This window comes from Varanus komodoensis, unplaced genomic scaffold (genome assembly GCF_004798865.1).
Source record: "Varanus komodoensis strain SLA01 unplaced genomic scaffold, ASM479886v1 scaffold210, whole genome shotgun sequence".
Classification (NCBI taxonomy): domain Eukaryota; kingdom Metazoa; phylum Chordata; class Lepidosauria; order Squamata; family Varanidae; genus Varanus; species Varanus komodoensis.
The window spans coordinates 101373-128175 of record NW_025335590.1 but is presented as its reverse complement, the minus strand read 5'-3'; the positions used below and the strand labels follow the sequence as shown (position 1 = coordinate 128175).

At 49.2% G+C, this 26803-nt stretch overlaps 3 protein-coding genes across 3 annotated transcripts; 2 read left to right on the top strand and 1 right to left on the bottom strand.

Moving 5' to 3' along the window:
• Positions 1–108: 108 nt before the first annotated feature.
• LOC123023886 (zinc finger protein 883-like) lies at positions 109–8230 on the top strand (the record flags this gene model as incomplete). The annotated part of the gene is made up of 6 exons (XM_044431020.1): positions 109–235; positions 516–619; positions 1330–1489; positions 2385–2477; positions 3211–3921; positions 7690–8230. Coding segments are annotated over 6 exons (1626 nt in total), but the record flags the coding sequence as incomplete, so codon positions are not given.
• Positions 8231–8481: 251 nt separating this feature from the next.
• Positions 8482–8898, top strand: LOC123023885 (zinc finger protein 664-like). Its single transcript, XM_044431018.1, has one exon. It carries the CDS (start codon positions 8482–8484, stop codon positions 8896–8898), a length of 417 nt encoding a protein of 138 aa, XP_044286953.1.
• Positions 8899–13901: 5003 nt separating this feature from the next.
• Positions 13902–21208, bottom strand: LOC123023880 (zinc finger protein 2 homolog). The gene is made up of 6 exons (XM_044431008.1): positions 21126–21208; positions 18389–18896; positions 17397–17529; positions 17065–17168; positions 16755–16872; positions 13902–16201 (listed from the first exon to the last, which is right to left on the bottom strand). The coding sequence occupies exons 2-6, from the start codon at positions 18869–18871 to the stop codon at positions 14784–14786; spliced, it is 2256 nt and encodes a 751-aa protein (XP_044286943.1). The 5' UTR covers positions 18872–18896; positions 21126–21208; the 3' UTR covers positions 13902–14783.
• Between the last annotated feature and the right edge of the window lie 5595 nt (positions 21209–26803).

Here is a 26803-nt window from a genome sequence, read left to right as displayed (position 1 = left end):
AGTTGTCCAGGTCATGCTGGGAGATACAGTCAGCACATCTGAGGGTACCAGCTTGGAGAAGGTTTCTCTTCCTTCCATCTTTGCATGGTCTCCTTACTCTTCTTACAGGTGCAAGAACCGGTAGTCCACGGGCCCGTGAATTTCCCTGAGGCGGAGAACACCCCGTTGGACAACACGCAGATGCCGCTGTTCAGAGGGATCGTGCAGGAGGGCGATGGTGGTCCCACCTTGCTGGGTAAGAATGGGCTGGGCATATACCAACCGTTTTCTTCTTCCCGTTGTGCCTGAGGTCCAGGGGCTGCCTTGATGTTCCCCACAAGCTTGTCTGGGGGAAGAAGATGCTTCTTTTTTTAAATACACTCTTCAAAATAAGCTTGGTTTCAATGGATGACGATGTTCTGGAAAGACAAGCCAACATAGTACCGAAAAGAGGCGTGAAGAAAGATTGATTTCACTCAAGGAGCATAACGTTAAAAACTTAAATGGTCTCCTCACCTTTTTTGGCTTCTTCGCAGGAAATGCAGCGACGCTCAGGGAGAGGGAAACGCCACTGTTGCTTCCTTCTAGGCCTTCTTCTCTTTCCGGTGCATCAGACCTGGTCGCTCTGAAGTCAAAGCAGGTAAGGGAGGGAGGGCTCCAAGGGCATAAGGCAGGGGATGGCTTCTCTGAGGACCATTTCCTGGGTATGTGTTAATAAAAGGGAATGGTTTTGAACCTTCACAAGATGCTTTGCAATTTTGGAAGGGAGACGGAGCCTCTTGAAGGAGTAAACGATTTCACATGTACCCAGTGGTCTGAGGGTGGGATGCATTATTTTTGTTATGCTTTACTATAATTTCAATTGTATGGTTTTTTCAGTTGTGTTGTATAATTTTATGGGTGTTATGATTTGAGTAATTTTTTTCAGGGATTCAATAAAGTTTAATTTTTTAAGGAATAAGGTAGGGGTCAAGAGCTGATTCCCATGGAGAAGGTCCCAGGGTCAGTTCCCAGGATTTTCTGATAGGACTGGAAAAACTCCTCTTTGAAACAACAGAGATGTGCTAATGACTGTTGATAATTCTTCTTCCCCTTTCCCCTTCTCCTTCGCTTTCCCCTTCTCCTTCTTTCCCCTTCGCCTTCCCCCCTCCTCCTCCCTCTCCCTCTCCTCCTTCTCCTTTGCCTTCCTCTTCTTTCCCCTTCCCCTTCTTTCTCCTTCCCCTTCCCCTTCTTTCCCCTTCCCCTTCGCCTTCTTTCTCCTTCCCCTCCCCCTCCCCTTCCTTCTCCTTCTCCTCCTCCTCCTTTCCCCTTCCCCTTCATTCCCCTCCCCCCTCCTCCTCCACCCTCTAGAACCCAGTGGCCTTTGAGAAGGTGGCCGGCTATTCTAGACAGGAGGAGTGGGCCATGCTAGATCCCAGCCAACGGATCCCACAGAGGGGAGAGCACGGGCTTCATGGAGGACTGCACAGGGGCGTCATGGAGGAGATGTGTGGCAACCTGGCCTCTTTAGGTAAGACTCCACTTTCCCGTGGCTGATAGATCCTGGGAGCAGGAACCACTGCTATTCCCCTTTGAGGACTTCCGAGAAGATGTCCCAAGGACAAAAATGCCAGGCCTGTGTTCTTGGGATAGTCTGTTATTTTATATAATAATTATTATTACTATTACTATTATTTATCTGGGGTATGTTCAGGCCATCCAATCACACTGAGTCTCTGGATGGCTTTCTTGTTATTCAAGAAATATATTTGTTGGTATTCCAGGTGGAGCTTCAGGGCAACGCACAAAAAATCATAAGAGCAACGCCTTAAAGACTCACCTTAAAGACTCGTTTTTTCTCGCACACACTTTTATCAACCATTGTCGTCTTCATCAGATGCAGGAAGTGCTAAGCGCAAGCACAAAACCAGGGCACAAAAGCTTATGCCCAAATAGACTTGTGAGTCTTGAGGGACCACAAAGATTTCTGCTGATTTTCCTGCAATGCAGCTATTCCCCTCTGGTTTAGCCCCATGCAACATGGCAGCCCCCCAGAGAATAAGTCGTGCGGTGTGAATTCTCAGGGCAGCTTGTTTGAAGATTAAGTCTTCCTGCAGAGAACACTCCAGGTTCAGATGATACGACATCCCACCATGGCTGGCTTCCTCTGATGAGTTGTGCTGTGGGAATTGGGAATCCATCCCTCCCTCCACCCACCCACCCATCCCTCCACCCATCCCTGATGGATACTCCTTCTTCCAGACTTGTAAGAATGTATCTTGTTGCTACATTCCTAAATGCAGAAATTACCCTGATCTTTCTTGGATATGTAGAAACAGTTGAGGGGGCTTCAGGCACGTTGTATTCCTATTGGGTGACTTGGAAGTGCCTACAGTCATCTGTGTATTTCTGTCCTCTTTACAAAGGGCTCCTGGTTCCCAGATCTGACCTCATCTCATGGCATGGAGGAAGGGGAGATCCATTTGTTGAGGGGACCATGGATCAGGAGAGATCCACAGGTGGGTATTTAAGTGTGACTGCATCATGCAATCAGGTATATCTGGCTGTGTGTTCTTCCAGAAGACAGTTTTTCTGGCTAAAAGTCACCCTTTTGCGAGATGAAATGCCCAGGGATGTGGCAATTGGGTCAGGAGTAATTTGAGTACAGACCAAGGTGAAAATAGCTATGGAATATCTTCTTGTACAGCGGTACCTTGGCTCACAAACTTAATCTGTTCTATGACTCTGGTCGTGAGCCAAATTGGTCATGAGCCAAGTCAAATTTCCCCATAAGGGTCAGTGTAAATAAGGTTATTCCGTTCTGTAACATTTTTTTTTTAATCACAAAAATTTGAAGCAAAGTGACAAAGAACAACAAAGATCACAGCCATCTTCCCACCCCTCAGCACAACCGAGATCGCGCCTGTACAGGGAAGATGGGTGCGATCATCACCTGATGCGGAGTTCATGACCTGAGTCAATTTTTTTCTGAAATTTCTGTTCGTGACCCGATTTGGTCATGAACTGAGGCATTCATGATCTGAGGTACCACTGTATTTCCTAGTTTACTGTGCGTTGTTCTTTAAGCTAGCTTTAATGTTTGATTGATTGATTGATTGATTGATTGATTGATTGATTTATATGCCACCCAATTGTGCCACAGCACAGTTCAAATCAGCAATTCATTGGGTTGGTTCCCTGATTTGAGGATCCATTCCTCCCCTAATCAGCATTCTCCTTTGATTCCTTCAGCTGCTGGGAGTGAAAGTAACAGAGACATTAAACTGCAAAGAATGAAAAGTGAAGGAAAACAGAAATGGGTGCCAAGATCCATTCCTCCTGAAGGAGCAGACTTCCATGAAATTCCAGGACTGGAAGGATGTCTTGATGGAAATAAAAATATCATTTGTAATGGGACAAAACTGCTGAAGTCACCTCTGTGTGGAAGAAGCTTCAATCCACCTCTGTACCTTGCAAAACGTCAAAGTATCCACACAGGAGAAAAGCCCTATAAATGTTTAGAGTGTGGAAACAGTTTCAGTAATAACACAAATCTTAAACTACATCAGAGAATCCACACAGGAGAGAAGCCCTACAAATGTTCTGAGTGTGGAAAAGCTTTCAGTTATAGCATGAACCTTAAATCTCATCAAAGAATTCACACAGGGGAGAAACCCTATCAGTGTTCAGAATGTGGAAAGCGTTTCAGCCATAGTATGAACCTTAAATCTCATCGAAGAATCCACACTGGGGAAAAGCCCTATCAATGCTCAGAATGTGGAAAACGTTTCAGTCATAGCATGAACCTTAAATCGCATCACAGAATCCACACGGGTGAGAAGCCCTACCAGTGCTCTGAATGTGGAAAACGTTTCAGTCATAGCATGAACCTTAAATCTCATCGAAGAATCCACACTGGTGAGAAACCCTATGAGTGTTTAGAATGTGGAAAGCGTTTCAGCCACAGCATGAACCTTAAATCCCATCAAAGGACCCACACAGTGGAGAAGCCCACACAACAGAAATGCGTAGATGGTGGTTTTGCAAAAATGTGAGGCTGCAGCAACAAACATACATGGAATGGAATCCCATAAATTCTATCAGTGTTTGAATATGGGAAGATCTTGGGGTTCAACACAACCCTTCCTTTGAAAGGATTCAAGGAACCCAGGGGAAAGTAGATAAATATTTAGAGTTCGTTGGCAAACCAACCTTACTAACCAACAGAAATCCCACCCAACTCTATCAGTGATCAAAACAACATGGAAACTTTGGTTGGGAAGGAGGGCATAGTTTTCACAATGAACTCCTGCTGGAGTTGGCATCTCGCACAATTTCCAAGCCGCTGACCGGCTGGGTTCAGATAATATGACAAGCCATGGTGGTTTTTTACCATTGTTGGTCTGTCATGCTGTCTGAACCCAGTCATGGTATATCACCACAGTAAGTTTGGTCTTTAGTAACCATACTAAGAAATAATAGTTTGTTCTATGGTTTCTCTGTACCACCATGGCTGGTCATGCTGCCTGAAGCCAGGATCATGGTTTCCATGGTCTATGGTTTCTCTGTACCACCATGGCTGGTCATGCTGCCTGAAGCCAGGATCATGGCTTCCATGGTCATGGTGTGCAAGTACCACAGAGTCCTCTGGCAAGAATGGCAACTGCGGAGCCTCTCCAGCTGTCTAACCTCTATGTGCAGGCCAGCGAGGAGGAAGCAAGCCACATAGGCAGGAAGCAGTGCATCTTGGGATTGAATTTCAGGCGGAGCGGCTGATACAGTGTGTACCAACAGTGAGCAGACTGCATAGGGAGGATGGAAACCATACCAAAGTAAAAACCCTTGATCGTCTGTCTGGTAGATCATGGTAAAAAAACTGTCTACTATGGTGGGCACCATATCTCCTGCCTGTTTGAGGTGTACCGTGTAAACCAAGGGGGTTTCCACAGTGTCCTAATATTGTCCATGTGTGTCTGTGTTGTGTCTTGAGCGCATCTTGTTGAACATGGAGAGCATCTTGTTCATCTCCCCATGCAGAGTGTTTTCTGCAGCAAGGAGTTCATCGTGGATTCTTCACTGTCTGCTCTTCAACGCTTGTCCCTCAACCCCTCGTGACCCTGGTGGGCACAGTTACCAGAGGCCACATGATCTCTGGCCAGGCTGATGTCATTGCATCCAGCTTCCCAGCAGCCCATATCACAAGGCAAAAGGACAGTTCTCACCCAGCTCCTCTCGATACGCTGTCCCTGTACCTAGAAAGAGCTGCTTCATTTAGTCCTTGAATCTTGCTTGCTCCATTGGGCTGTTTGTCCTCCCTGCTCCTTTCATTCTTCTCAGTGGGGCCATGGCTGGACTTTGGGGACAAGTTCTAGGACTCTGGAGCCCAGGGACACTCAAATCACCACCAGGAGAATGGCAGGTGATAAGGCTATCAGACACAACTACCATGGTGTTCCAATAGCCATCTAGGACTTTAAACTCTTGCATGGACCACAATACCTGGCAGGGTGCCTCTCTGGGCACGAACTCCCCCATAGAATAAGGTCCTCATCCAAGGCCCTTCTCCAAGTGCCTCTACCTGGAGAGGCTTAGAAGACACCAACACAGGAGAGGGCATATGAAGAGGTGCCTGGATTTTTCTTGTTGTAGATTGTTCAAAATCATTGGTAGATCTAGGTGTATCTCTGGCTGTTGCATGTTTGTATGTTTACAGGTGTATGGGTTTTGTACAGTGTTTTTAAGGTCTGATATTTGTAAACTGCCCAAGAAGAACAGGAGGAGGTAAAATCAGACTCCTTTGAGTCCAGCATTGTGTTCCCACAGTGGGCATTCAGCTGTCCGCGGGATCCCACCGGCCTGGTTCTCATGTGGCAAACCTGAACAGCACTTCATATTCTAAGCGTAGTGGATGAGTACACTTTGATGCTGGCAGTTTCCTTTTCATTTTAAAAATGTTGCTGCACATTCCCCCATCTTGGAGGGATCCCTTTGGAGCTCCTCACACTTCCTGTTTGTTTTACCCACCCTAATACATTGCTGTCATCAGCAAAATTGGCCACACCTAATTCCAGATCGGGACTGCAGGTGGCGCAGTGGTTTAAACCACTGTGCTGCTGGGCTGGTTGATCGAAAGGTCGCCGGTTCAAATCTGCACAATGGGGTGAGTTCCTGTTGCTCCGTCCCAGCTCCTGCCAACCTTGCAGTTCAAAAACATGCAAATGCAAGTAGATAAAAAGGTACCACTTCAGTGGGCAGGCAACAGCTCCGTGCACTTGGGTGTTTAGTCATGCCAGCCACATGACCACGGAGGTGGTCTGCGGACAAACGCTGGCTCACTCGGCTAGGAAACGGAGATGAGCACCTCCCCCTAGAGTCAGGCATGACTGGACTTAATGTCAAGGGGAAACCTTTACCTTTTACCTTTAATTCCAGATCATTAACCAATAGGTTGAAAAGCATTGGTCAAATAAAGAACCCATTAGGATCCCACTGTTCATCCCTCCATGGGTAGAAATTATCATTCATTCCCACTTCCTCCTGTGTTTTAATGAGATAATGATCCATAAAAGACCACACACATTTTTGTTCCGTGGTTGCTAAGTTTGGCAAGGAGTCTTTGATGAGGGACTTTGTCAAAAGCCTTTTGGACCTCCAAGTAGACAATGTCTAGCAGATCACCCCTGTCCAACGGCTTCAGATATTGGGCAATATAGAAATGTAATAAACTGAAATAGTATTCTAGTGTTAAAATGTTAAGTGAACTTAACATGCAAAACGGCACATTCACAATATACTTTTTAATTAGGTTGGCAACTGGTTTTGCAGTTATTTGAGGTGGCAGAAATGGGGAAATGGTTGCAAAGAAGGGTTTGGTGGTGGTTCACAGGGAGAAGAGAAACACTGTTTGCTTTAAGGCAGAAATAATCTGCACAGCTAACGGAGCTGAAACACATTAGAGTCAGCAATGTGATGCGGTTACAAAGAAGGCAAATGCTATTTTGGGTTCCGCTAACAGAAGCATCATTTCCAGATCATGTGCAGTTCTGGTTCTGCTTTGCTCGGCACTGGTTCGGCCTCCTCTGGAGACTTGTGTCCAGTTCAGGGCACCACGCTTAAAAAATAAAAGCTGCAGACAGGCTGGAAAGGGCTCAGAGGAGGGCAACAAAGATGATCCTGGGATTGAGGGAAAAAAGCCTTGTGAGGAAAGATGGAGAGAACTGGGCATGTTCAGTCTCAAGAAAAGAAGACCCAGGGGAGACACAATAGCACCCTATAAGTACTTGAAAGGCTGGCACAAACAGGAAGGCCAGGATCTCTTCTCCATTATCTCAGAGTGCAGGACAGAATAACAGGTTCAGATTACAGGAAGTCAGATTCTGACTAGATTTAATTTAATTAATTTAATTAAAACAGTTAAAAGAATTTCCTGACTGTCAGAGCAGTACAACAATGGAACTCATGACCTGGGGAGGTGGTCGGCTCCCCTACACTAGAGGCATTCATGATGCAACTGGACAGCCATTTGACAGGGATGGCTGAAGCTGGAGTCCCACCCTGCAGAAGGGGATGGACCCTCTGGCCCTTCCAGTTCTACTATTCTAGGATTCTGTGATTCATACAGTCCAGGGATTAAAAATTACTGAGCGGATTCATTGTCAGTTCTGAGCAAGCTGGATCAGAGTGGCCCTGAATGAATGCTCTTTTGTGTGGGATATGGCAAGCGCTTCTCTTGGCCCTCTCTGTTTAAGTTGCATCAACGAACTCACACTGGTGAGAAGCCATTTCAGTGCTTCAACTGTAGAAAAAGCTTCACTTGGCACTCTTACCTTAAGGTGCATCAACAGATTCACACAGGAAAGGAGCCATTTAAATGCTCAGAATGTGGGAAGGGCTTCAATGACAGTGGTCACCTTGGAGACCATCTCAGAATCCACACAGGCGAGAAACCCTTTCAGTGCTCAGTGTGCGGAAAGGGTTTCAGTCAAAACATAAACCTTAAGGTCCATCAGAGTATCCACACAGGGGAGAAGCCCTACACTTGCTCTGAATGTGGGAAGGGCTTCCTTGATTGCAGAAGGCTTAAACAGCATCAAAGAATTCGCACAGGGGAGAAGCCATATAAATGCTTAGAGTGCAGAAAGAACTTCACTTTGCCCTCTTAAGTTGCATCGAAGAACTCACACAAGAACTCATTTAAATGCCCAGAATTTGGAAAGGGCTTCAGCAAACGCACAAGCCTTAAAACCTCTCTCCACACAGGTGAGAAGCCCTTTCAGTGCTCACTGTGGGGAAAGGCTTTCAGTCAGAACACACAGCTTAAGGTTCATCAGAATATCCACAAAGAATAGAAGCTGTACAGTTGCACTGAATTTGGGGAGAGCTTCCTTGATTGTGGAAAGCTTGAACAGCATCAAAAAACTCATTTAGTTGAGAATCAGCATAAATGCTCAGAGTGTGGAAAGAGCTTCACTTGGCACTATCAGCTTAAGAATCCACACAGAAAAGAAGCCCTTTCAGTGCTCAATGTGTGGAAAGAGTTTCCGTCAAAATGCACACCTTAAGGGACATCAGAGAATCCACACAGGGGAGAAGCCCTATGCTTGCTCTGATTGTGGGAAGAGCTTCATTGATTCCAGAAAGCTTAAGCGGATTCAGAAAACTCACACAGGCGAGAAGCCCTATAAATGTTCAGAATGTGGAAAGGGCTTCACTGACAGCACAGGCCTTAAGGTACATCAGAGAACCCACACAAGAGAGAAGCCCTACACCTGCTCTGAGTGTGGGAAGTGCATCACTGACTGCACAAAACTTAAACTGCACCAAAGAACTCACACAGGCAAGAAGTCATATAAATGTTTCGAGTGTGGAAAGGCCTTTGCTCGAAGTACAGCCCTTCATACCCATCACAGAATCCACACAGTGTGGAAAGTTTCAGTCTGAGCATGACCTTCAAGAAACATGAAAATTCACACATACAATAGATGCTAGATAAGAACCCTACTAGTGCTTCAACTGTGGAATAAGCTTTCATAGTGGCAGGCAGCTTACATACAGCGGTACCTTGGCTCACAAACTTAATCCATTCCACGACTCTGGTTGTGACCCAAAATGGTCATGAGTCAAGTCAAATTTTCCCATAAGGTTCAGTGTAAATAATGTTAATCCATTCTGTAACTATTTGTTTTAATCACAAAAATTTGAAGCAAAGTGACAACAACAAAGATTGCGGCCAACTCCCCTGCTCCCAGCACAATTGCGGCCATCTCCCCCACCCCCCAGCACAATCGCGATCATCTCTCCCCTGAGCACAACCGCAATTGTGCCTGTGCAGGGAAGATGGGTGCAATCGCGATCGTCACCTGATGCAGAGTTCACGGCCTGAGGCAAATTTTTCTGAAATTTCTGTTTGCGACCCGATTTGGTTGTGAACTGAGGCATTCCTGAGCCGAGGTTCCACAATAGCTTGAAAGAATCCACACAGGGAATTGTTTTGTTTCGCAAGGGACAAGGAACCTCAAAACTCCCCCACTCCATGGCTTGACATCCATGGTTTCATTAATACTCTGGTTTGGAGAATTAGCTTATAGCCAGGAATTGGGACAGCTAATGGAGATGGCTCTCTGGCCTTAAGAGGAGGGCTAAACCCTTGGACTGGTCTAGGACAGGGTGCATCACCTCCCTGGGGTCCTTTTCGTGTCCTTCCCACTCTCAAATTGGGAGCCTCTCCTCTTTTCTGCCCCCGTCTTTTTACTCAGAGGACGCCAGGTAACCCGCTGCCCAGCTCTGGTGGTTCTCCGGGCACATGCACGAAGAGCTGCCCAGACTCAGCAGCCTTCTCCCTGTGAGACCACCGCCAGCTTTTGCCACTCAGTGCTCTGTGCCTCCTCTCCAGCCCTGGCATTTGTCTCTGCACCTTCCTTAGCTAGTCCCCACCATGCCACTCTCGGTGCCTCTTGTCCAGTTCGTTTCTATGCACTTCTCTCTTTTCCCAATCCCTTCCCCTGACTTCCCTTTATCCCCCATGCTGTCCTTCCCCTGCCCGCATCCACTGTTGCTCACTGAGCTCAATTCACACCACTTTGGGGCAATGGATTCCTCTGGTTGCAGCCACTGAGGAATCCCTCCTGGGAGTGGGAATTCCTTTCTCTTATCTCCTCCCTGGACGTCAGGTGGGAGACGGCAAGCCCCCATGACCTCTCACAAGGAGAAGCTCCACAGATGCTCAGAGTGTGGAAAGAGCGTCCTTCAGTCGAAGCACAAAGCTTAAAAACCATAAAAAGATTCTATTGAGGGAAGCTGCATAGATGTTCAGATTGTGGAATCAGTCTCCAGGATAGTGAGATCTTGTTTTTTCAGCAAAACTTGCACACATGGGAGAACATGTATATGTGTATAGGATGAAAAACCTGCACTCTTAGTTTTTAATGTTTCATTGTTTGCAAATCAAAGTAAAGCAAACATTTGGAAAAATATTTAACTTTATTATTACTTTCCACTCCCACCCCTAGCTCAAGTTACATAAAAGAGAGTCCACAGGCCTGCAGGGTGCATGTTGGTTAAACACACACTGTTACCATAATTTCTAACTTGCTGGCACCATCTGCCCATATCCAATTACATTAGTATGTTACATAAATTACATTAGTATATTCAGCCAGTGTCAAAGGAATCAAATATTCATTGGCCTCTCATAAGCCGTAATCCACATGCCATTTTTTCCACTATTGGGGTCTTCCACACTGAATAGTACCATTCATTCAAATCTGTAAATTGGGACACAGTTACTTTTCTAGCGGGAAATAAAAGATGCGAAATGAGCTCCATAGGAATATTCTTTTCCAGGAATACCTCCAATAGGGCCAGTTTAGAGTCAACGGGTACCCCTGCTTTAACAATCCGAGTAATCCCAGGGAGAACCGCAGTCTGGAATCGATGGATCATGGCACATTCCCACATGTGGGTGGGTGCCAACCGCTTGGCCCCCCTCCAGCACATATGGGAGGAGCTGGACGTCGTAAGTGCCAATGTTCCAGGAAACAGACACCAACCCTTAATTACCCCAGCAATGTCTTCCTGGCGTTAACAGATAAAGCCATTTCCTTTCCCCCAGATACTCAGCCAAGCTGCATCACCCACAGAAGATCAGATTACCTCCCAGTTTTTCTCCAAACAACTCCTTTTGCTCCTCCGAGTCCAAGATTGTCCTATATATAGTTCACACTGTCTCTTTAACACAACCGCTATCATGATCGATCAGTTTCTCAGAACCCCAAGCCGCCAAATTCCTTTATACCCTTGCTTGAAAGCAAAGACTGTAGTCAACATCCCACAAGCTGCATGATAGCAAAATTTACTACTAGTTTGAATTCTGAGTCTTTGAGTCTGGTCAATACCCTCTCCCTCTCCCTTGAAATCACATGTGTCTGATTTTTTTAAACATCAGATGGATGGAACTGGAGGGGCAGCAAAGGCGAATCCCCTGGGACAAGGACTGAAGACTTCCAGACGCAAATGTCAAACATGGAGCTCATGATGATTTAAATGTGTGTCTCATGAATGGGGCAGCTGTCAGAGGGACCCCATTCAATGCGACATTCTCTAGAGACATCTGTTGGGAGGTTCTCAGACACAAGAAATCAAATGCTGCAACTGACAGGGCTCATCATACTCCATCCTCCCCAAAATGTCAACATGCATAATATTTTCTTCACTCGTGGTTTACCATTAAATACTAAAAAGCAGAGACATCATCCTGCCAACAAAAGTGCGCATAGTCAAGGCTATAGTTTTCCCAGTTGCAATGTATGGCTGCGAAAGCTGGACCAGAATGAAGGCTGAGCACCGAAGGATTGGGGCCTTTGCATTGTGGTGCTGGAGGAGACTCCTGCGAGTCCCTTGGACCGCAAGGCGATCAAACCGGTCAGTCCTACAGGAGATCAACCCTGACTGCTCTTTAGAAGGCCAGATCCTGAAGATGAAGCTCAAATACTTTGGCCACCTAATGAGAAGGAAGGAATCCCTGGAGAAGAGCCTAATGCTGGGAACAATTGAGGGCAAAAGAAGAAGGGGACGCCAGAGAATGAGGTGGCTGGATGGAGTCACTGGGGCGGTGGGTGTGAGCTTGGGTGGACTCCGGGGGATGGTGGAGGACAGGAAGGCCTGGAGGAATGTTGTCCATGGGGTGGAGATGGGTCAGGCACGACTTCGCAACTCACAACAATGAACATATTAATGGTGGCAGAGCCAGAGGCAAGCAGTGGCCTCCGAACCAGATCAGCTCTTCCACGCCCGTCTCTGCAAAACCTGCGGGCAGCCAATTGAAACTGTTACGGAGTTGGAAAATAGAAGAGCACAGATGACAGGCATGGCTTTGGTTGCCACCTTGATCTTGCCAGGTTTTAAGGGTTTAGGACCCCGATTGCTTGTGCTTTGCACTGGGAAAAGCTTTTGTGAGGTTGTGACGTGAGGGGCACCTCCATTTGGAGCCTCTGAAGAATATGGTACTACTTAGATGCAGGGAGAGGCCCATTGCTTCCCATTGTCCTCTGGTGGGGAGAAGGCCTGGTGACCTTGCTGAGATTCCCCAGAATTTTGTGTTGGCTTTTCAGAACAAGAAGGCAGGACACCAGGCGAATATGGCTGTTGGTGCAAGATTTTACAGGAGTCCAACTCTTCAAAATACGACTTTCAGAATTTGGGACTTATTTTTAAATTCATTGCTAGAAGCAAGTGAGAAATGTCCACCTGAAAATGCTGAGAGAAAGGAAGTGTGGGATGGAGAGATCAGAATGACTCAGGTCATCATCTGGAGTCCTTTGAGAGCCTCTGAGCTTATGACTCAGGAAGAAGAGGGGGAGAGTGGAGTGTCATCGGCCTGTTGGGGACATGTCAGCCCATGGCTCTGGATAACCTGCCCCAGCGGTTTCATGTAGAGGTTAAACAGCATGGAAGGCAGGGTAGAACATTGCCCTGTAGAACTCCATGGCCCAATTGCCCCAGAACCAGGCAATTGCCCCACCACCACCTTCTGGAATTGGTCAGGAGAACCACTGCAAAGTGGCGCCACCTACACCCAACTTGGCCAACCTGTTTAGAAGGTCACCATAGCCAATGGTGTCTAAAGCTGCTGAGATCCAGGAAGATCAAGTCACATTCCCCCATTGCTCTCCCGGCAGAGGTAATTCCACAGGGTGGGCAAGGCAGTTTCCATCCTGAACCTTGGCCTGAAAGCCTCTTTAAAAGAGGCTGGCACCCCTCCCTCAGGAGTTATTTACAGCCTCCTGGACCCAAGTACACATCCCTTCCTTCACTCTAACAAGCAGCCATGACGGGCAAGGGTGGTGTGTACAGCTGGCAGGCCAGACTTGGCAGAGCGCCTCATCCACGTCCTCAGGCCTCAATAGCCAAAGCTCATCCAGGAAAACTGGTCCGGATATTCTGGTCCTGTTCCTATTTTGCTGAAGTTCAGATGGCACAACAAGCCAGCAGGGGTCAAACAACCCATGGTCCCCCTCCAACTGTAGGAGTCTAGGTTTCTTGAAAGAGAAGCCTTGGATGGCAACAGTGGCTTGTAAGCCACGAACAGGCCAGCAGGATAGGCCTGTCCGGGGTTCCCTTGACAAGCCACTGCACAGCATAAGCCACGGGGGTTGCCTTGCGAGTGCGGCCCCAGGCCAAGCCACTCCATCACCCCTCAGTCACAAAGCCAGCACTTTCCTTTACAAGGGATTTCCCATTTCCAGGGAAGCTAGTCAGAAAGGCGTTGAGCAGAGGATAACGTGCTGCACTGGAGAGTTAAAGCGCTGCAGAGGCTATTTGTTTAATTGATTATTTAATTTCTACCCTGCCTGTTAGCCAAAATGGCTCTACTGGGAAGAAAAAGAGGTTTGAAAGTAAAAGCATGTTGCTGAAAGGATAAAGAGATGAAAAAAGGACATTGGAGATAAGGAGTAAATATTGTTTTTATTTTAAAGAAAGGTAAAACTGAGTCATTTTAATGAAGAGAGTAAGTTCTCGTTTGGAGCCAGGGCAGGGGAGAATGCCGGGGCCAATGGATCAGACCGCAGTCCCCTTCGAAGAGTGATAATGAGGAATGAAATGAAGCTCCTCAGCAAACCAGGCTCTTTCCCAATGCCCAGCACCGGTACTCGGCACCACTCGCTTGGGAAAGGGGAGGAAGAAGCTGAGGACATTCAGTCAAGAGGAGCTGGAGGAGCTGGGGGAAAACTGCCGCAAAGGAGACTTGCAGGCAGCGGGACCAAAGCCTACGTGGAAGCGGCTGACATTCCTCCCAACAGCTTTCTGCACACTGAACCCTGAAAGGGCTCCTCCCCTGAATGGATCCTTCCCAGTGAGTTAAGGTCGCTGTTCCAAGCCAAGCTCTTTCCACACTCAGAGCATTTATATTGCTTCTCTCCACTGTGAATTCTTTGGTATGAGTTAAGGTCTCTTTTCTGAGCAAAGCCCTTTCCGCATTCTAAGGATTTATATGGCTTCTCCCGTGCGAATTATTAAATGTTGTTTAAGGCTACTGCAATCACGGAAGCTCTTCCCACATTCAAAGCAAGTATAAGGCATCTCCCCTGTGTGGCTATTCTGATGTAGCTTGAGATTCCTGCTCTGACTGAACTTCTTTCCACACACTAAGCTCTGAAAGGGCTTCTCCCGTGTAGATTGCTTTATGTGAACTGAGGTGTGATTTATAAGCATAGTTCCTTCCACATTCTGAGCATTTATAAGGCTTATCCCCTGTGTGAGTCCTTTGATGCCACTTAAAACGAGAGGGACAAATGAATAATGTTTCACATTCTAAGCATTTCTGGGGATTATCCCGTGTGAATTTTTTGATGCTGTTTAAGCATTTCGCAATCAAGGAAGCTCTTCCCACATTCCAAGCAAGTGCAGGGCTCCTCCCCTTTGTGGATTCTCTGATGTTGCTTAAGGCTTGCATTCCGAGTGAAACCCCTTCCACACACTGAGCACACAAAGGGCTTCTCTCCTGTGTGAATTCTTTGATGGAACTTAAGGTGAGAGTGCCAAAAGAAGTGCTTTCCACACTCTGAGCACTGGAAGGGCTTCTCCCCTGTGTGAATTACTTTATGTGAATTAAGGGATGATTTGTTAGAAAAGCTCCTTCCACATTCTGAGCATTTAAATGGCTTCTCCCCCATATGGATTCTTTGATGCCACTTAAGGAAAGAAGGAAAAGTGAAATGCTTTCCACACTCTGAGCACTGGAAGGGCTTCTCCCCCGTGTGGATTCTGTGATGATACTTAAGGCTAAAATTTTGACTGAAGGCCTTCCCACACTCAGAGCAAGTGTAGGGTTTCTCCCCTGTGTGGATACTCTCATGTAGCTTAAGACTTCCATTCCGAGTGAAACCCCTCCCACACACTGAGCACACAAAGGGCTTCTCTCCTGTGTGGATTCTTTGATGCTGTTTAAGCTTCTTGAACTCAAGAAAGCTCTTCCCACATTCAGAGCAAGGGTAGGGCTTCCCCCCTGTGTGGATACTCTGATGTGCCTTAAGGTTCTTGCTCTGACTGAAACTCGTTCTATCCAAAGAGTCCTGAAAGGGTATCTCTACTGTGTGGATTCGGCAATGTATTTTGAGGTTCCAGCTTTGACTGAAGCTCCTTCCGCATTCTGAGCATTTAAATGGCTTCTCACCAGTGTGAATCCTTTGATGCAACTTAAGACGAGAGTGTGAAGTGAAGCTCTTTCCACACTCTAAGCAACTGTGTAGATTCTCCCCTGTGTGGAATCTTTGATGACTTTTAAGAGATGCTCTCCAACTGAAGCCCTTCCCACACTCGGAGCATTTAAATGGCTTCTGCCCTGTGTGGATCCGTTGATGCACCTTAAGAGAAGAGGCTGAAGTGAAGCTCTTTCCACACTCTGAGCATTTATAAGACTTTTGTCCTGTGGGCTTTCTTTTCTGTATGTTAACGTCTGAGCTGCAACTGAATTCCGTGGCAGACTTGAAGCATCTGAAGATCTTCTGCTCTTTCTGACTACCTTGTAGTTTAGAAAGCTGGATCTGATAGCTTCTTAGGTCCTTAGTGTATTCCCATGGTCTCTCCCCACTGCCAATACTCTGCTTACTTCCTCTGGAAGGTGCTCGTAGCATTGGAACAACACAGAAATCCATCCGACCGAAAGAAATTGAGTCATTTTTCCAGTTTTTTGGGTCTGTTTTCTGTCTTCGGTGCCCATGGTTTCTATTGCTCCCGCTGCAATCAGCTGAAAGAAGAAAAAGGAAAGTCTTCCTCAATACACAGAAGATTCCAGTGGGTTGCTGATTACAGTAACAGGATGATCCCAATAAGGGAGGAAGCACATCTGTTTGCATGGGTGTATTTCCCCTTAAGCATCCCACATGGTGCTCCAACAGTAAAGGAAAACAATAAAAATGTTTACAATGTAAGAATCCCTAATGAGGCCTGTCATTTTGCCCCGATTGGTTAGTGAACTCGGGCCTGGAAAGTGGGCATTCTGGGCGGGCCTTCTGGATGTCTCCGCATCTTCTGAAGCCACACGTCAGGATAGACTGTTAAGGCATTCCCGCTGGCTTGTGCCACTGCTTTTCTTGAACTTGGTTTTAAAATGAATTTTGTGTTGGGTTCTGCTCTCCTGTGTCTCCTGGATTGGTTACCAAAAATAATATGGGGATGGGCATACCAGAGCCAACCTCAAGGACACCCACACAAATGCCTACTACACAGAAGCCATGCCAGGAATTTCACCATCCAGGATTCATCACTGAGGGAAAGACTGGAGGGGCTGCACTCCTCACCCAGAGAAGCCAGGATCTCCTGCGTGACCTCCCGGTGCAGAGCCCTCTGGCCAGCGTCCAGCAGGGCCCACTCATCCTCCGAGAAATGCACGGCCACCTCCTCGAGGCTCGTCACACCCTGGGAAAGAGGAAGTCATTCATCACAGCCATGCAGGGAGACGGCGGTGGGGAGGGGGCTGGAGGTTCCCCTGTGGAATCCGGGGCTCCACGAGTGAATCCAGAAGCCTCCGATCCTCCTCCTGGGATGGAAGCAAAGGCAAAGGGCCTGCCAGTCCAGGAGGAGGGACAAAGGCACTCAGGCCGCTCCTACCTTCTCTGCATGCAGGGATGGTGTCTCCGCTCCACCACAAACTGAAGGAGGCCTCAAAGGAACACTTAGAATCACTCCATCCTCCCTGCAGGTTGTTCCCTTTCCTAAGGACAGGAAAGAGATCAGAGAAGAAACTGTGTTCCTGAAGAACATTGTGTCATTTACTTTCTTGTGTGGAACTGATATTTGTCAACAGCTTTTTCAATGTTTTAGACTGGCTACTCAAGAAGAGTTTCCTGCTGCCCCAAAGGAATCTCTAGAGAAGCTTAAAGCAGCTCAGGCACTTTGGGTACAGAGTAGATGGGAGACGAGGCTGCAATGGACCCACTCACCCTCAACAGAAGACAAGGGTCCCCTGTCCACCTCCTGCATGATCCCCCTCGACAGCAGCCCGTGTGCAGGATCTGACAGAGCCTTCCCTGCCTCAAGGAACTCTATGGCTGCGTTATCCGATATTCGCTGAGTCTGGAATTGCAATGCAGATCACAGGTAAGGAAGGGCTGAAGGGGTTAACCAAGAAAAATTCCGTAATGCAAGTGCCGAACAGAACCTCCCAGTGGGCTTGCATTTCAAGTCTCCTACTAGGGGTGTTCTGCCTTAAAACCCTGCAGCACCCCAGGCTGCGTCTTTATCAGGAGAGCCTGGAAGGATCCGTGCATCAGGCTAAGAGCTCAGCCTGGAACAAGCAAAGGGCCACAACAGCCTCCTGCAACCGATCAGCTGGAGAGAGATGCCTGCTTTCTTCCTGCCACTTCCATACTGAGCCTCTCCTCCTCAGGAACAGAAAAACCCACAGAAGTGTCCGTGGATCCTCCACAGGGGGTCCGTCCCACATTCAGAATTGCTGTCCATGTTGAAACTGGGACATCTCCAACTAGGCAGAGAGGCAGGAAAAGGGCAGCCACTAGGGGGGAGATTGGAAATTTCAGTGCCCTGGAGTTATCGGGATGTGATACACTCACCTGCCCCACTGCTGGCTCAGGGGGCCTCCTTCAGCCAGGACCACTGCCTGGGAACTGGTCTCTGCGCCACACTCCCTCCCCAGCCCCCCAGCTGAGGAGGAAGGATGGCTGAGAACTGTTGCAGCATCACTAGGTCCATGCACCAGGGCCAAAAGCTGGACCCTGGCAGCAGCAGAGGACTAGAACAGCCTCCTGAAATCCACCAGCAGAGAGGAAGAACCTCTCAGAGCATCCTTGATCTGCAGCTCCCACTGGACATGGAAAACTGGGGCACCCATGAGAGATAGGCATCAAAATCAGGCCCCTGGGAAGGAGTTTTAAAGTCTCAGTCCCATGGAGTTTTCGGGAGGAAAAATGCTCACCTGCTGCCCTTCCTGCTGCTCTTCCTGCTGCCCCTCCTCTGCCTGGCTCAGCAGGGCGCCTTCGGCCAGGGCCACCGCCTGGGCACTGGTCTCCGCTCCGCACTCCCGCACCCAGCTCTCCAGCCATGGGGGAAGGATGGCCAGGAACTGCTCCAGGATCACTTGGTCCAGCAGCTGAGCCTTCGTGTGGCTTTCTGGCCGCAGCCACTGATGGCAGAGACGGTGCAGGCGGCTGCAAAGTACTCGGGGCCCCTCGGCCTCCAGGTAGCCCGACTGCCTGAAGCGCTGGCGAGCCACGTCTGAGCTGGGGTTGCTCCCTCCCATGTCCTCCTCCACGCCTCTTTCCCAGAGCTCTATGCTGCTCCCTTGCAGAATTCCATGGGAGCCATTGCTCGCCTCACAGCCAGCCAGGTCCTGTTCTTCCGTCTCCACTCCATTCTCCATTTCTGCTCTCAGGAGGACTTGAAGGGCCTCTTGCTGCATTGCCTGTTCTTTGTTGAGAGGAAAACTGTGGGGAGGAAGGAAATCACAGATACCCCTGTGGCCAACGTAACCCTGGACCCTATTTCAAATATCCTCCCAGAATTCCTGTCCCGCAAGAAACGGGCACTTGGTTACCCCTCACTTCTAGGACATAAACCATGTGTGCTTTTGATAAGTAAATGCACACTCGATTTTCTCTGAGGACTTCAAAAGGGCCATGCTGGATCAGACCACGGGACCCTCTCCAGCATGCTGCTCACACCATGGCCAGCCCCCAGGGTCGAACTTGGGGGTGGTCCTGAGGGTCAGGGGTCCCTTCTGGCTCTACTCTTCTAGGCCCATGGGAAACCCACATGAATCCTGCGTGATCAACAGCCTCCTCCCACCCAAGGCCACACCAAGTGGTGCACCCCAGCGTACTCCCCCCGAGTTAGTGGCCAACAAGGAGCCACAAGGCCTCGTAGCCACGCATAGCCTTCTCTTGCCTGATTTCCTCACATCCCTGTTAACAGTGTCTGCATTGTCGGTCACCACTCACAATTTCCTGTGGCAGGAAACTCCATAGGTTCACTATCCGCTGGAAGATATGTCCTTACATCAACAAGGATTCAACAAGAGAAATGATCCAGGGTCTGTAGCAGGCACCCCAAAAGGAATGGCTACAACAACTGGGACTCTTCAGTTTAGATAAAGGTGAGTAAGGGAAGACAGGATAGAGTTGTTCAAAATATTGCATGGCATGGAGAAAGTAGAAAGGAAGAATTTTTCTTCCTCTCCTGTAACATTTGAAACCCAAATGATCCCATGGAGGTGACTGGGGTGAGGTTTAGGACAGAAAACTTCTTGGCACATTCTCATTAGATCAAAAAGGTTTTAACAACAGAGAGAAATGATCAGGGGCCGGAAGCAGGTCCCCCATGATGTCTACAACAACTGGGACACTTCAGATTTGAGAAAGATGGAGTCAGGGAAGACTGGAGCGAGATGTTGAAAACAAGGCATGCTATGGAGAAAGAAGACAGGGAGATAATTTTCTTCCTCTCCCATAACACACAAAACCCAAATAATCCCATGAAGCTGATTGGGCTGGGGTTTAGGACAGACAAAAGGAATTACTTTTTGGCACATCCTATAACTAAAATACGGAATTGGCTGCCACCAGAAGTCCTGCTGGCCACCAATTTGGATGGCTGGAACAGGAGACTGCACAGATTCGGGAGGGAGGAGGCCATCGGTGGCTGCTCACCCAGCTGGCTGAATGCTGCCTCTGTGACCAGATGGACCATGGCTGCACACACCAGTTGCTGAGGAGCCTGGGCAGGAGGAGGTCTTGCACCGATCCTGCTTGAGGGATCCTCTGGGAAGCTGGATGTGGAGTGCTAGATGCTGGTTCTGTGGGGCATCTCACACTCTTCGCTTTCTGGGATGACTCCTTTGGGTTCTAGACTAAGGGAAAGGGGGTTAAGATCTCCCTCCTCATTTCTCCAGCACAAGCATCATCTTAAACACCCCCATCCAGGCCCCCTTTCCTCCAACTAATCCACCTGGCTTGTGGCCAACTTCCTCCGAGGAATGCAGGGGCTGGGCCACTTGCTAAGTCCCCTGGAAGCAAGCAGAGGATCCCCAGCCCCCCACCACCAAGGGCTTTGCCCTTCATGTCTTTCCAAACTGTTCCCTGGCTTTCCCTAGGCCAGTTCTTTCCTGGAAAGGAGCAAGGCTGGGGTCTTCTGCAGGGTTCCCTCCGGGGGCGGGGAGGAGCAACCTTGGAATTGCATGGTGCTGGTAGGGCCTGTCTCCCTCTCCCCTCCATAAAGCTTCTCATCCCCGTGGGCATATTTGCTGCGCTGCTTTCCAGGGACCCTCGTGCGCTTCCACACACCATGTCCCTGATGGAAGCCGCCCCCCTGCACTGCGCCTGGCACTACATTGAATAGAAAGTTCAAAGACGCCTAAAGTGGGAGGGAAGGCCTGGAGTCCTTTCACTATTGACCTTCTGCAAATGCACAGAGCCAGTGCACGACATGCCGTAACACAAAGATCCCAGCAGAATTACTGTGCGGGAGAGCGATGCGCCCTAAGGCAAAGGGCCGCTTCCTTGGCGGGAATCCCGCCGGCTTCGAGGCACCGGGAGGAGAAGCGCTGCCCCGCGTCCCCCACCCCCGGCTCGGATCTCCCCACGGCTGCGTCCAGGCCGGTTCCCCGCGGGGTCCTATGGAGTGGGACCCCCACGGCCTCCCCCTCCGGCCCCACGTACCGAGTTCCTGCTCCCCGGCCGGGATGCCCGTGGGGGGCGAAGGGGAGGGTCCCCCGCAGGGGCCTTTCGCGCGCGCGCCTTCCCGGGACCCCGCCAGGGGGACCCGCCTCCCCACTGCTGGAAGCCGCGCCTGCGCATTGCGAGCGAGGGGGTGCTAGGAGGGCTGCCCGGTCGTCTTGGGAATCGAGGCGCTCTGCAGCCCCTCTAGGAACGCGCCTCTCTCTCGCCTTAACCCTTCCCTCGCATCTCCCGTCCCGGAGCCGTCGGGGTCTCTGCCCCGCGGCTCCGGCAGCCCCCGGGCGCCGCCCACGGGATGCACTTCAAAGGCCCGACTGCCAATTGTCCCGCAGGCGAGCCCTCCTCCTGGCAAGGGCTCCGGACGGAGCATGAGGCCATCTCAGCCTCGCTCCCTGTGTCACTGGGCGAAGGACTTTCGCAGCGCTCGACGGGCTCCTTCGCAACCCCGCTGGCCTGAGCTCTCCGCGGGCTGTGCAGCAGCCAAGCCCATCCCGCAGCAATGGCCAGGGCCCTGTCCAGAAAGGTGGCAGAGCATCGCCGCCACCCCTGCGAGGGTGCTCTGGTGCATCGCCTGCGCAGCTTTTCCCCACCTCCTTCCCAGGCCAACGAAACCCCTCCTGTGCTTTTCTCCAATCCTGGCTCCCTTCCTCCATCCTTAAACATGGAGCTAAACTCACACTTCCGGGCAAATAGATGGGGAAGAAATGGAGGTAGTGACAGATTTTATTTTCCTGTGCTCCAAGATCACTGCAGATGGGGACTGCAGCCAAGAAATTAAAAGATGCTTGCTCCTGGGGAGGAAAGCTATGGCAAATCTAGACAGTATACTAAAAAGCAGAGACATCACCCTGCCGACAAAAGTGCGTATAGTCAAGGCTATGGTTTCCCCAGTTGCAATGTATGGCTGTGAAAGTTGGACCATAAGGAAGGCTGAGCACTGAAGAAATAAGGCCTTTCAATTGTGGTGCTGGAGGAGACCCCTGTGAGTCCCTTGGACTGCAAGGCGATCAAACCAGTCAGTCCTAGAGGAGAACAACCCTGACTGCTCTTTAGAAGGCCACATAGTGAAGATAAAACTCAAGTAGTTTGGCCACCCAATAAGAAGGAAGGACTCACTGGAGAAGACCCTGATGCTGGGAACGATTGAGGGCAAAAGGAGAAGGGGACGGCAGAGGATGAGGTGGCTGGATGGAGTCACTGAGGCAGTTGGTAGAGCTTGAGTGGAGTCTGGGGGATGGTGGAGGACAGGAAGGCCTGGAGGAATGTTGTCCATGGAGTCGCGATGGGTCGGACATGACTTTGCGACTAACAACAACAACAAACCCAGATCAGCACGGTGATTTTCAAGCACCAATTCTGGACCATGGACTGTCAGCAAGGCAGTTGCTCGAGCTGCAGTGCCAAAGAAGATTTGAGATTTCATCCCGTAACCCTGAATAAGCGTGACAATGAACTGCCTCCCGGAGCTGTAGAATCTGGGGGCCATTCCTGATCTGTCCCCCCCCCCCCCACGGGCAGTGAGCAACCCTCGATGTTTCCCAGTTGCCCCATGTGCAGGTACTATTTATTTATTTAAAACTTTTGTATGCCGTCCCTTATGCATGGCGTCTCAGGACGGCTCACAGTCCTTAAAATCAAAGTACAATAAATCCACATATATAAATAATATAGTGCCATAAAAATTTACTCAAAGGTCAAAATCAAAGCGACTGTCCAGAACGATTAAAATGCTAATTTTTAAAATAGCCATTGAATAAAAAGGTTTTGACCTGACTCCAAAAAGAATACAAACTCGGCACCCGGCACACCTCTCCAGGAAGCACATTCCACAATCTGGGTGCCACCACAGAGAAGGCCCTGCTCCGGATAGATGTTCTTTTTACCTCCTTCAGGGAGGGTTCCCAGAGCAGAGCCTCTCCCGCAGATCTTAAGGGGCATATAAGGGAGGAGGCGTTCCTTCAGGTATCCTGGTCCCAAGCTGTACTACCCCAAAGGCATCCTTAAAGTCTGTAGAAATAGTTACTCCTTGTTCCTCCACCAGCTGAAGAGCTCCTGACAGTGCAATTAGCTCAGCAAGCTGTGCTGAGGAAGGACGGGGGGGGGGGGGGAGCCAAACTTTCCAGCAACCCATTCTCCATGAAGTTGCTCCCATCTGTGAAGCACACAAAGTTTGGATTTTGGAGGGGCTGGGCCTGAAGATCTGAACGAATTGCATAAACTGTACCCCCCTCCAATTGAAGGCTATCATGAACCAAATCATCTTTAGGAATTAGGAAGAGTGCTGCTGGCCTTAATGGCCCAGATGTGCAGAGGGTAGCTTTAAAAAAATTTTTTTCTTTACATATACATGGGAAAAATGTAGAATAGAAAAAACTAGTATAAACAGAACAAACTGAAGTGAACAAGATAAACAGAATAGACAAGATTGCCAAGGGATTTTTTTAAAATTATTTTCTTAACATAAGCAAATACATAGAAAAAATATTACTAAGAAAAAAACTTAGTATGAACCAAACAAACTGAAATACAAGATAAACAAAATAGACAAGATTGCTAAGGGAATTATAAACAGAAGCAGCCCATATTGCAACCTCCAAACTGACTCTCTTTCTATCTTCCAACGCTTTAGGAGAGTTTTCCAAAAAGGAGTCATTATTCTGTACACCAACAGATACGGCTTTCTTTTTTCTTTTCCTAACTCCCCTGAACATCCATTAATCATGCTGAACACAATAAAATTTCCATTTATCATTCAATTCAAGTCAGGCGAATATGGATGCTTGTTTCGTCCCCTTGAAGCAGACTGATGAGCTTTCCTGCAGTCAACAGTGGAGGCATGCTTGCGGGGGGAGGGGGGGTGCCTGGTACAGGGGCTTCTCACCCCACCACTCCAAATCCTGGGGATTTAGGGACACAGATTAGAGTCACCCCATAGAAGTCAAGGAGCTCCTCAGGGCACTGGATGTTACAAAGGTGCTGGGTCCTGATGAGTTACACCAGAGAGTACTTCTAGAGTTGGTGGAGGACTCTCCCGCCTGCTGGCCTCCATTTTTGAGGCCTCGTGGAGAACGGGTGAAATTCCAGAGGACTGGAGGGTGGCGTCAGTGATCCCAATTTTCAAAATGGGTAGTAGAAGGGACATGGGGAGTTACAGACCAGTTACGCTTACGTCCATTGTAGGAAAAGCAATGGAAAGGCGTAGAATAGCGAGAGATCTAGTGATGCTAGATAGGGAAGGGAGGTTGGTGGCCACACAGCATGGCTTCTGCAATAACAGATCCTGCCAGACAAACCTTGTGGAATTCTACGACAAGGTTTCGAGGTGGCTAGATGCAGGGGATGCAGTGGATGTGGTTTACCTGGATTTCAGCAAGGCCTTTGACAAAGTGCCCCATGATATCCTGGTTGAGGGATTGAGGAGTTTTGGAATAGACCAATGCACTGTCTGATGGATAAGGGAATGGTTGACTGACCGAAAGCAGAGGGCAACTATTCGTGGGTAAACATTGCGATGGCAGCCGGTGATGAGCAGGGTCCCCCAGGGCTCAGTCCTGGGACCGATGCTGTTCAATCTTTTCATCAATGACCTGGAAGAGGGGGTAACCAATCTGCTGATCAAATTTGCAGATGATACTAAAATGGGGGTGGCGGGCACAACTGAGGTGCAGGTACTCCAGATCCAAAAGGATCTAGAAGTGGAGTGGGCAGGGGACAACAGGAAGTGGAATGGAATGGGCAGGGGACAACAGGATGACATTCAGTGTGGACAAGTGCAAGGTTTTGCACTTAGGACATAGAAATGGGTGTCATAAGTACAGGTTAGGGGACAAGTGGCTGGAGAACAGCACTTGTGAAAGGGATTTCAGGGTGCTAGTCAACTGCAGGCTGAACATGAGCCAGCAGTGTGATGTGGTGGTCAAGAGGGAGAATGCCACCCTCGGTTGCATAGGCAGAAGCATGGCTTCCAGATCGAGAGAAGTATTACTACCACTCTATACGACCCTGGTGTGCCCACAACCGGAGTATTGTGTTCAGTTCTGGGCTTCACATTACCGGAAGGCTATAGCCAGGTTAGAGTCAGTGCAGCGCAGGGCCACAAGGTCGGTGGCCAGTTTGCAGGGAAAGCTGTATGAGGTGAGACTGAGGGAACTGGGTCTCTTCAGCCTGGAGGAGACTTCGAGGGGACCTGTTGGTGACATACAGGTACATGAGGGGGTGTCATATGGAGGTAGGTAGGGACTTGTTCTCCCCTGCAGAGGAGGGCAGGACACACTCCAACAGAGCGAAGCTCAGGGAACCAAGGTTCAATTTACATGCCAGGAAGCACTTCCTGACAGTGGTGAGGCCCCATCGGTGAGGGTGTTCAAGGATAGACTGGACATGCACATGGTAGGCATGTCATGAGCGAAGCCAGCTGGAGGTCGAGTCAGGGTAGATGATCCGGGATGCCCTTTGCTCTGCCCACTTTCCCGGGACCACTTTGCACTTGCCCCCTCCTGGTCCTGCAGGGAAGCAGCGCTTGCCAATTTGCTGCACAGACGTCCTGCACCCTTTCCCTCTGCTGGCCAGCCTGGGAACCGGCCTCTCTGCCATGTAAACCCTTCCCGTGATCTGGAAGGCTCAAGGCTTTGAGGGTGCACATCACTCCAGTGCTGCAAGATTCGCCCTGGTTACCAGTTGCCACCCAGGCCCAGTCCAAGGTGCGTGTTAACACATAAAGCCCTATGGGCTTAGGCCTCAGCTACCTGGAGGACTGACTCCTCCCATATGAACCTGCCCATCCCTTAAGATCAGGCCAAGAGGCCCTCTGCAAGGGTCATCCCTCAAAGAGGTAAGAGGGATGGCAAATAGGTGAGGGCCTTCTCGGCTGGAACAGCCTCCCCCCAGATGTTGACCTGGCACCGCCTCTCTTACTGTTTCAGTGCCAGGCAAAAATGTTTCTTTTGAATCTTTTTCTTAGCAACTGATCCTGCCCTCTCTTGCACGGCTCGCTTTGATGTTACTAGTCAGGTCTTCATTTGGATAATGAAGCTTTTATTCTCTATTTATTGTTCAATGTATTTTTACCTTATATTGTAAGATGTTCTACTAAGAAGCCAAGATGCACAAGGGTGGTACGTACAGCTGGCGGACCAGACTTGGCAGAGCGCCTCATCCACGTCCTCAGGCCTCAAAAGCCAAAGCTCATCCAGGAAAACTGGTCCGGATATTCTGGTCCTGTTCCTATTTTGCTGAAGTTCAGATGGCACAACAAGCCAGCAGGGGTCAAACAACCCATGGTCCCCCTCCAACTGTAGGAGTCTAGGTTTCTTGAAAGAGAAGCCTTGGATGGCAACAGTGGCTTGTAAGCCACGAACAGGCCAGCAGGACAGGCCTGTCTGGGGTTCCCATGACAAGCCACTGCACAGCAAAAGCCACGGGGGTTGCCTTGCGAGTGCGGCCCCAGGCCAAGCCACTCCATCACCCCCCAGTCACAAAGCCAGCACTTTCCTTTACAAGGGATTTCCCATTTCCAGGGAAGCTAGGCAGAAAGGCGTTGAGCAGAGGATAACGTGCTGCACTGGAGAGTTAAGGCGCTGCAGAGGCTATTTGTTTAATTGATTATTTAATTTCTACCCTGCCTGTTAGCCAGAATGGCTCTACTGGGGAGAAAAACAGGT

Excerpts from the sequence above, each read along its gene's own strand:
- LOC123023885 (XM_044431018.1), top strand. The coding sequence starts at position 8,482 with ATGTGTGGAAAGAGTTTCCGTCAAAATGCACACCTTAAGGGACATCAG.
- LOC123023880 (XM_044431008.1), bottom strand. The coding sequence starts at position 18,871 with ATGCAGCAAGAGGCCCTTCAAGTCCTCCTGAGAGCAGAAATGGAGAAT. Across the intron at positions 17,530-18,388 it reads AGCAGCAGGAAGGGCAGCAG|ACTCAGCGAATATCGGATAA; the intron begins GTGAGCATTTTT and ends TTGCAATTCCAG. Across the intron at positions 17,169-17,396 it reads ACCCTTGTCTTCTGTTGAGG|GAAAGGGAACAACCTGCAGG; the intron begins GTGAGTGGGTCC and ends TCCTGTCCTTAG.